The 10145-nt window shown below is 45.6% G+C and overlaps 1 protein-coding gene across 6 annotated transcripts in view; it reads right to left on the bottom strand.

Annotated features, from left to right (window-relative positions):
* Positions 1 to 1473, bottom strand: part of LOC134207867 (rhophilin-2) — a 334965-nt gene extending 333492 nt beyond the window's left edge. The window contains exons 1-2 of one of the 6 annotated variants that reach the window (XM_062683833.1): positions 1287 to 1473; positions 164 to 665 (exon numbers count right to left, since the gene is read on the bottom strand). In XM_062683833.1, coding sequence (XP_062539817.1) covers positions 164 to 217 — 54 coding nt within the window. In that variant the 5' untranslated portion in view covers positions 218 to 665; positions 1287 to 1473. Of the gene's footprint in view, positions 1 to 163; positions 676 to 799 lie in introns of all 6 variants that reach the window. The other 5 variants (XM_062683834.1, XM_062683832.1, XM_062683830.1 and 2 more) reach the window with 5 other exon arrangements.
* Between the last annotated feature and the right edge of the window lie 8672 nt (positions 1474 to 10145).

Consider the following 10145-nt stretch of genomic DNA (forward strand, 5'->3'; position numbering starts at 1 on the left):
CAATTCACTAAGCCAGTGATAGATTCAGTCACATGTGGTGATAAATCATCACCTCTGGACGGAAAGTCCACGAGGGTATTGTCCCATGTTAAGATAGAAATTTTATGATCCCAGTGAATCAACGTAATCACGGCACAAATCTCTCTGACTCTACTACACTTACCCTTATGAAGCTGAACGACGGCTGCGGATCCTTGTTCTTGTCCTTGGCGTCCATCGCAGTGCTTGCGCTCTCCGCTTGAACTCGTTTCACCCAATCAATCACAACCGATAAACGGCTTATCGCTGTGCTAATCTCCGCTTCTGCTGTCGAGCGTCCACGTCGCCCAAACTGGCCCAAGTTTTATTTTCGATTCGCAGACGACCTCGTATTCGTCGTCTCACGTTTCATTAGCATAATATTGGACGCACGTGGAACTCCCCCGCCACTTATTATAATCTTCCTTTTCGACTTTTGTCGGTTCTTCTGCTTTGCCACCGAATCACTTGCTACTGCCACCACAATCACATTCCATCGATTGGCTCTGTCGCACCTTGCTGACGCACTAAATGCCTTTGGCTTCTTCTTTTTATTTTATTTTTATTTCACTCAGTAAGCTTTGCACTCGTTTTCCTTCTTACACCTGGTTCCTTCAGTTCGGAACTTTGCACTTCCTTCAAATGACCTGCAAAAGACTACTGCGATTAGGATTTTTTCCCTCTTCGCTTTACCCAACTTCTTGGGTTGAATTGTGGGAATTCCTCCGAACAACAATAAACAATCGACCCTTGGCGGACACTGATGAATGACACCCCTCACCCGAACGAGAAATCACTCAAATTCCGTTCGTCACTTTTGCCTGCACCAACTCCCTTCCGGGGATAGTTTCGTCCGTTTTCGATCACCTTCTGCCCATCGTTCTCCGCCCTAATGGTTAGGTTCGCGTCCATGCATTAACGGAAAGCCTAAGAATTATTTCGTGTGGGCGTAATTGTTGCCTATTATAATACGACGTTCATCGCCCCGTAAAAAAAAACTCCACACGAAACTTCAATCAAAACAACCACATAAATGAACGAACGTCGGTCCCATTCAAATCCCGCTAAATTCTGACTCATGAATCACCCAACAGCTCGGGAGTCCCGTGCCCACCACACCCGCACTTCTATTGTTTCGATATCGCATTCGAATTCAGACACAACGACCGCCTGAGCCCACACCTTCAGAACATGCTACGCGAATAGAATGTCATTGAATGATCGATTGACACTCAATCACCTGGATCACGCTGTTTCACCACAATCACCGTCACAAATCACGGTCGAGAAAAAAAAATCAAAGTTGGCTTTGATCCAATCAAAGCCTTTCTTATCGCGTAGATTCTTATCGCAGCAGACGAACGCACGCGCGCGTAGGCACACAGAAAGCAAAACAATTTAGCAACGACTGCTTTTACTAAGCGTACGCGTCAAAATACAAATCGGTACTGAGCGCATGAGTTCGACCGTTGAATCGTTTCCTCCTGCCGCATGCAAGAAAGCGAGAACGACGTCGAGATAAAAATTCAACGTTCAGCAGCTACGTAGCTACCAACCTATCTTACCTACCTATGTATATGCCGCGCAGCGAAACCCCCGGAGCAAAACATCGAGCATGGGATTTTGTTCCAGTGATATTCTTCGTCGGTGCCTGCATACAGCAGGGCAGCTGAAAATGGGAGCGTAGTGGTGCGATGATGTTTGAATGAAAAAGCGCATGGGTGACGCACAGTGACAGGAATTGGTACTAATATGGTGTAGTGCCTTTTGTAGACATTTAGGCGAGTTTGATACTGGTTGCTGGATCGCCGAACGGATCACGCGGAATATCGACAGATCTAGTAAGCCTTTTGACCTTTCTCATACAAAAAAATTGTACCAGAAGGCTATAATTTCATTTTAGTATACATTTATTGTGTAAAAATGGTCTAGTAGCCTAAAAATTTGAAGATATCGACATAAGTAGAGTGAATCTTGAACAAAATATGATCAAAACACTCCGAGATAGAGAGATATCGAGATAGGGAGGTTATCGTGACGTAGAAAGCCCAAATGTATGTAGATTGACGGGACCGAGGAAACCATCGACATAGGGAGAGATATCGAGATATAGAACATCGAGATGTAGAGAGTCGACTGTACCATAGTAGTAATAAAATTCTTTTCATTTGCATATTTTTTTCATGTTGTCTTACAAATTTTCTTACACGTCAAGTGTTTGACCCTAAGGTCCTTAATTTTCGTATCATTCTAATTTATTAATATTCTAGTTCAGAGGTTCTCAACCTTTTTCTTGAGATGTATCCCTTTGAACTTTTGCATTAATTGAGGTACATGAAAGGTAAATGGAAGCAAGCGAAACTCAAAAAATATAAGGAAAATTTACCTGAAACTAACGGGATATCTGGTTTTCCATTAAGTTGGCCAAAATTTTTATTACTCCTAAAGTTTATAGATCAAGCCTCAAGGAAGCTTCCGGGCCTCTTGAAAGGAGGCTTCCGGGCCTCTTGAAAGGAGGCTTCCGGGCCTCTTGAAAGGAGGCTTCCGGGCCTCTTGAAAGGAGGCTTCCGGGCCTCTTGAAAGGAGGCTTCCGGGCCTCTTGAAAGGAGGCTTCCGGGCCTCTTGAAAGGAGGCTTCTGGCCTCTTGAAAGGAGGCTTCCTGGCCTCTTGAAAGGAGGCTTCTGGCCTCTTGAAAGGAGGCTTCCGGGCCTCTTGAAAGGAGGCTTCTGAGCCTCTTGAAAGGAGGCTTCTGCCTCTTGAAAGGAGGCTTCTGAGCCTCTTGAAAGGAGGCTTCTGAGCCTCTTGAAAGGAGGCTCTGAGCCTCTTGAAAGGAGGCTTCCGAGCCTCTTGAAAGGAGGCTTCCTGAGCCTCTTGGAAGGAGGCTTCCGAGCCTCTTGAAAGGAGGCTTCTGAGCCTCTTGAAAGGAGGCCTGAGCCTCTTGAAAGGAGGCTCTGAGTTCTTGAAAGGAGGCTTCCGAGCCTCTTGAAAGGAGGCTTCCGAGCCTCTTGAAAGGAGGCTTCTGAGCCTCTTGAAAGGAGGCCTGAGCCTCTTGAAAGGAGGCTTCTGAGCTCTTGAAAGGAGGCTTCTGAGCCTCTTGAAAGGAGGCTTCCTGAGCCTCTTGAAAGGAGGCTCTGAGCCTCTTGAAAGGAGGCTTCCTGAGCCTCTTGAAAGGAGGCTTCTGAGCCTCTTGAAAGGAGGCTTCTGAGCCTCTTGAAAGGAGGCTTCCTGAGCCTCTTGAAAGGAGGCTCTGAGCCTCTTGAAAGGAGGCTTCTGAGCCTCTTGAAAGGAGGCCTGAGCCTCTTGAAAGGAGGCTTCTGAGCCTCTTGAAAGGAGGCTCTGAGCTCTTTGAAAGGAGGCTTCCTGAGCCTCTTGAAAGGAGGCTTCTGAGCCTCTTGAAAGGAGGCTTCTGAGCCTCTTGAAAGGAGGCTTCTGAGCCTCTTGAAAGGAGGCTTCTGAGCCTCTTGAAAGGAGGCTTCCTGAGCCTCTTGAAAGGAGGCTTCTGAGCCTCTTGAAAGGAGGCTCTGAGCCTCTTGAAAGGAGGCTTCTGAGGCCTCTTGAAAGGAGGCTTCCGAGCCTCTTGAAAGGAGGCTTCCGAGCCTCTTGAAAGGAGGCTTCCGAGCCTCTTGAAAGGAGGCTTCCTGAGCCTCTTGAAAGGAGGCTTGAGCCTCTTGAAAGGAGGCTTCCTGAGCCTCTTGAAAGGAGGCTTCTGAGCTCTCTTGAAAGGAGGCTTCTGAGCCTCTTGAAAGGAGGCTCTGAGCCTCTTGAAAGGAGGCTCTGAGCCTCTTGAAAGGAGGCTTCTGAGCCTCTTGAAAGGAGGCTTCCTGAGCCTCTTGAAAGGAGGCTTCCTGAGCTCTTGAAAGGAGGCTCTGAGCCTCTTGAAAGGAGGCTTCTGAGGCCTCTTGAAAAGAGGCTTCCGAGCCTCTTGAAAGGAGGCTTCTGAGCTTCTTGAAAGGAGGCTCTGAGCCTCTTGAAAGGAGGCTTCTGAGCCTCTTGAAAGGAGGCTTCCTGAGCCTCTTGAAAGGAGGCTCTGAGCCTCTTGAAAGGAGGCTTCCTGAGCCTCTTGAAAGGAGGCTTCTGAGCCTCTTGAAAGGAGGCTTCTGAGCCTCTTGAAAGGAGGCTTCCGAGCCTCTTGAAAGGAGGCTCTGAGCCTCTTGAAAGGAGGCTCTGAGCCTCTTGAAAGGAGGCTTCTGAGCCTCTTGAAAGGAGGCCTGAGCCTCTTGAAAGGAGGCTCTGAGCCTCTTGAAAGGAGGCTTCTGAGCCTCTTGAAAGGAGGCTTCCAGCCTCTTGAAAGGAGGCTTCTGAGCCTCTTGAAAGGAGGCTTCCGAGCCTCTTGAAAGGAGGCTTCCTGAGCCTCTTGAAAGGAGGCTCTGAGCCTCTTGAAAGGAGGCTTCCTGAGCCTCTTGAAAGGAGGCTCTGAGCCTCTTGAAAGGAGGCTTCTGAGCCTCTTGAAAGGAGGCTCTGAGCCTCTTGAAAGGAGGCTTCCGAGCCTCTTGAAAGGAGGCTTCCTGAGCCTCTTGAAAGGAGGCTTCCTGAGCCTCTTGAAAGGAGGCTTCTGAGGCCTCTTGAAAGGAGGCTCTGAGCCTCTTGAAAGGAGGCTTCTGAGCCTCTTGAAAGGAGGCTTCTGAGCCTCTTGAAAGGAGGCTTCCTGAGCTCTTGAAAGGAGGCTTCTGAGCCTCTTGAAAGGAGGCTTCTGAGCCTCTTGAAAGGAGGCTTCCTGAGCCTCTTGAAGGAGGCTCTGAGCCTCTTGAAGGAGACTTTGAGCCTCTTGGAAGGAGGCTTCCGAGCCTCTTGGAAGGAGGCTTCCGAGCCTCTTGGAAGGAGGCTTCCGAGCCTCTTGGAAGGAGGCTTCCGAGCCTCTTGGAAGGAGGCTTCCGAGCCTCTTGAAAAGAGGCTTCCGAGCCTCTTGGAAGGAGGCTTCCGAGCCTCTTGGAAGGAGGCTTCCGAGCCTCTTGGAAGGGGAGCTTGGCAGAAGGAAGGTCGTGCGATATATGCCATCACAAATATTGCCCTCCGCTCGCTTTCAAATCGACTTCTATAAAAACATTCTTCATGCCTGCCGTATCCTAACGGAACTATCAATTCTATACTTTCGCCTCTAATGCTATCATGAACATGTACGTCCAAGTTTGGAAGATGATATTAGCATTTCCATATCATTGTAAATCGTTTAACTTCACGTAGAAGTAACACACACGAAATCATTGATTTAGTACATTACCATAGTTTTTTTTTTTTCCAAGTTCGTTTATTTGGTAGGCTCAGGCGTGTATAACACTTTACGGAGCCATATTTCTTGTGATATATACAATCAATGTCATTTTTTTAGTTAGTAAGAGAGGGATAGGAGCCAGCGTACTCGTGGTGACTCGAGGTTAGTTTACAATATTAAAGGATGGACGAGGCTTAGGATTCGGAGTCAAGGAATTTTGGCTGCTCATCCGGGCATTTGGCGTAAGGGACGATGTGGCGTGTCGTCGTGCTCGAGGATTGGTTCTACTGGGAGCGTCTTCCGGATGGCCTGAGTAACGGAAATCTACGGAACATAGAGACAGAGACAGTACAAAAAAAAACTTTGACAGAAGAAAAAAAAATTAAAAATTAGATTTTGATGTCAGAATCACAAATGAAACTATAAATGGCCTGCATATAGACCGCATCACGATCCCCCAAAACACCTCGAATTTCCCTGAAGGGTTGTTTACCTCGGGCCACTAGGGTATCCAATAGTCGCTCTCTGGAGGCGTCATTTTCCGAGCAGAACCAAACTACGTGATCGATGTCATCATAACCGGCTCCGCACCTACATAAGTTGCTATCGACAAGGTTTATTCTGTACAGATGTGCGTTTAGTGAATAGTGATTGGACATAAGTCTCGACATCACGCGAATGAAGCCTCGACTTAAGTCCTCACCTCTGAACCACGCTCGCCCCTGAAACTTTTGGAACTATGGAAAATAGCCACCGTCCGAGTTCATTGTGTGTCCAATTCCTTTGCCAACTTTGAAGAGTTCTCTGACGGACTAATGGGAAAAACTCGTTACTCGAGAATTGTCTATCATAAACCTCACCTTCCTGTGCGCCCACCTTTGCCAGCGAGTCTGCCTTCTCATTGCCGTAGATTGAGCAGTGAGATGGGACCCAAACAAAGGTAATCTTGAATGATCTTTCGACCAAAACACGCATCTGCTCTCTTATGTTTGTAAGAAAGTAAGATGCGTGCTTAACAGGTTTCATCGACCGGAGTGCCTCGATAGAACTAAGACTATCCGAGAAGATGAAATAATGGTCTACGGGCTGATTGGAAATTATCCCCAAAGCGAAGTTAATTGCTGCCAGCTCAGCAACATAAACCGAACACGGTTCCTGAAGTTTTTGGAAGGTGGTTGAAGTTACATTGAAAACACCGAAGCCAGTGGATCCGTTGATGCGAGAACCATCAGTGAAATATCTGTTGTTGCAATTGACATGTTCATATTTTTCAGAAAAACGTGAGGGAATAGATATTTGTCGAAGATGATCTGGTGAATAGCATGTTTCATGGACAGATCGTATACAATTGAGGAACTGTCGTTGGTGAAGTGAACTCGAAGGGGATTATAACACGGAAGACAAAGATCTGATGATATGTAGTTGAGATAAACTCTCAGGAATCTTGAACGACAAGTTAGTTCAAGCATATTATCGAAGTTATCTAGAACAAGTGTGTTACTTGTTCCACATTTGATGAGTATTCTAAGCGAGAGCTCCCAGTAACGGTGCTTTAAAGGAGTGACTCCAGCAAGCACCTCCAGGCTCATGTTATGCGTTGAATGCATGCAGCCAAGGGCAATACGCAAACAACGATATTGAATTCGTTCCAATTTGATCAGGTGGCAATCAGCTGCTGAGAGGAAGCAGAAAGAGCCATACTCTAAAACAGAGAGAATAGTCGTTCTATAGAGTTTGATAAGGTCTTCCGGGTGAGCACCCCACCATGTTCCGGAGATAGAACGTAGAAAATTGATCCTTTTCCGGCATTTTTGTATCAAATACTCAATGTGGAGTTTCCAGGTACATTTGGAATCAAACACGACCCCAAGGTATTTAGAAGATAAAGATTGGTTGATGTCATCATTCAACAGCTTTAGTTTCAGTTGAGCAGGATACCGCTTCTTAGTAAACACAACCAACTGAGTTTTTGCGGTGAAAACTCGATCCCTAAATGTCTGGCCCAAACAGTCAGATTATCCAGGGTACTTTGCAATGGTCCTTGCAAGACAGCTGCACATGGACCTCTTAGAGAGACCACGGCATCATCTGCAAGTTGTCTGAGCGTGCATTGTCCTTCCAAACAATTGTCAATATCTTTGACATAGAAATTATAAAGCAAGGGACTTAAACATGAACCTTGGGGAAGGCCCATGTAACTAGTTCTGGAAGTTGTCAGAGTGCCGAGTGTGAAGTTCATTTGTTTTTCTGACAACAAATTGTACAAGAAATTATTCAAAATAACGGGTAACCCATTACTGTGCAGATTGTCTGACAGTACTTCTATGGAAACTGAATCAAAAGCGCCCTTAATGTCCAAGAATACTGAAGCCAATTGCTCCTTGTGCGCAAAGGCCAGTTGTATATCTGAAGAAAGCAACGCTAGACAATCGTTTGTTCCTTTCCCTTTTCTAAATCCAAACTGAGTATTTGAAAGCAATGCATTTTCTTCGACCCAATGGTCGACTCTTGAAAGGATCATTTTCTCCAATAATTTTCTCATGCATGATAGCATGGCAATCAGTCGGTATGAATTGTGATTAGACGCTGGTTCCCAGGCTTTTGAATAGCTATTACTTTGACCTGTCGCCATTCAGGTGGCACAATGTTGTACTCAATGAAACAGTTGTACAGGTCAAGTAATCGTCTTTTGCGATATCTGGGAGGTTTTTAAGAAGATTGAATTTGATGTTATCGCATCCCGGAGCAGAGTTATTCGATGAAAGAAGAGACATAGAAAGTTCCAGCATTGTGAATGGTCCACCCAAAGAACCGGGATCAGTGACTGATTCTCGAAATAGCGGTTCTGCTGGTACGGAATCTGGGCAGACTTTTTTGCGAAGTTGAATATCCATCGATTGGAGTATTCTTCACTCTCATTGGTGGAAATGCGGTTCCGCATGTTGCGAGCCGTTTTCCAAAGTGTTGTCATTGAGGTTTCTCGTGATAGACCCTCGACAAAACGTCGCCAGTAGCTACGTTTTTTCGCCTTGGGAAGATTTTTGAGTTTTCTTTCGAGCCTCAAATACTCTTCAAAGCTCTGACCTTCCGTGTTTACGGAAGGCCTTGAAGGCATCAGATTTCTCAGAATACAACTTAGTACATTCATCATCCCATCCAGGAGTGGCTGGTCTTCTGATGACAGATGTACTTGGAACGCGTCGTTTCTGAGCTTCTAGTGCGCTTTTTGAATCAACTCAGTAAGGAATCGATATTCATCCAAAGGTGGAAGAGTATCATTTGATTCAATATCAATCTTTACCGCCGATGCAAATTTTTGCCAGTCAATGTTCTTCGTGAGATCGAAAGGAACATTAACTGGCTCAGATTGTTGATAGCCACTCTTAATTGTGGTGACTATCGGCATATGGTCACTACCATGGGGATCTTGAATTACCTTCCACGTGCAATCTAATGATAGTGAATTTGAACATAAAGACAGATCAATACGGCTTTGTTGACCATTTGGTCCTATTCGAGTTACTTCACCAGTGTTCAAAATATTCAAATTGAAATCGTCACACAAATCATAGAAAATAGGCGCTCTATAATCGTCATATCTTTCGCCCCATCCAATACCATGTGCGTTCATATCACCCAATATCAATACTGGAGATGATAGGAGGGAGACTGCGCTCCAAAAATGTCGACGATTAATAGAGGCATTTGGAGGAATGTACACTGAAGCTATGCAAAGATCTTTATTCTTTACATTTATTTGGCAAGCGACGATCTCTAGGCCATTACCAGTCGGAATGGGAATTCTGTAGAAGGAGTAGCACTTTTGATCCCCAAAAGAACGCCACCATAATGATCATCCTGATCTTGGCGAATAATGTTAAAATCGTGGAAGTTGATTTCATCTTCAGAAGAAAGCCATGTTTCACAGAGTGCAAATATATCGCAATCGGAATTGCGAATCAAAAACTTGAACACGTCTAATTTATTTTTCAGACTATGACAGTTCCACTGCAGCACAGTGATTGTATCTTGCATGGCCGTATTATCCATCGAAAGATACAATTTCTGCAAGAAGGGCCATGAAACAGTCAATTGCTTCAGATAACTTTCTACTGTTGGTATAAAGAGGTCAATGAGTGGCCTCAATGAATTCGGAATATTGAACAAATTCAAAAACGGTCCACGAGGTCCTTAAAGGAGATCAATCCTCGCTTGGACGGAATATTTTTTCTGGAAGTGCGAATTGCATTTTTCTTTCATTGATTCTTCCTAACCGGATGTTTCTTGGAAACATCGGGTTTCAGGCAATGGCGGGAATGTCTTGCTGCAACTAGGATCTAAAGGAGCAGTGAAGACAGATTGCTTCGGGATTTTAAATAATCCCCCATTACCTTCAGATTTTGGCAAGCTTTTGTGGACGACTTTTGTTCTCTTACGGCGCGATCCCGGGGAAGACGGTTGCTTCCTCTTTTCGGGCACGTGTACCTCCGAAGAATCATCCATATCAGCTACGTCGGAGTCCAATTCATCAGTGGCAATAGAATCGTAGTAATCACTTACTTGAACGGCAGCTGAAATAGCAGCCGTGGCGGTGGTTGTGGCGGATGTGTCTTGCGACTTAACCATTTCCGCATACGACTGCTTAGAGCGCTGTACCAACGAGCGCTTCACTTTTTGGGTGCGCTTTTTGTACACCGGGCATTCTTGCAAACCATGGGGAGGATCCATGCCACAATAAGCGCACTTTGTAACTTGTTGTTGGCAGGACTCCTCCCTATGCTTTTCAAAACATTTGCCACAACGGGGCTTGTTGTCGCAAAACTCGGCAGTGTGCCCCAACTGTTTGCAGTTGGTACAATTGAACACCCTCGGCACAAAAAGACGCACCGGAAATAACATATTTTCAATATCTACATAT

Source organism: Armigeres subalbatus, chromosome 1 (genome assembly GCF_024139115.2).
Source record: "Armigeres subalbatus isolate Guangzhou_Male chromosome 1, GZ_Asu_2, whole genome shotgun sequence".
In the NCBI taxonomy this organism is placed as follows: domain Eukaryota; kingdom Metazoa; phylum Arthropoda; class Insecta; order Diptera; family Culicidae; genus Armigeres; species Armigeres subalbatus.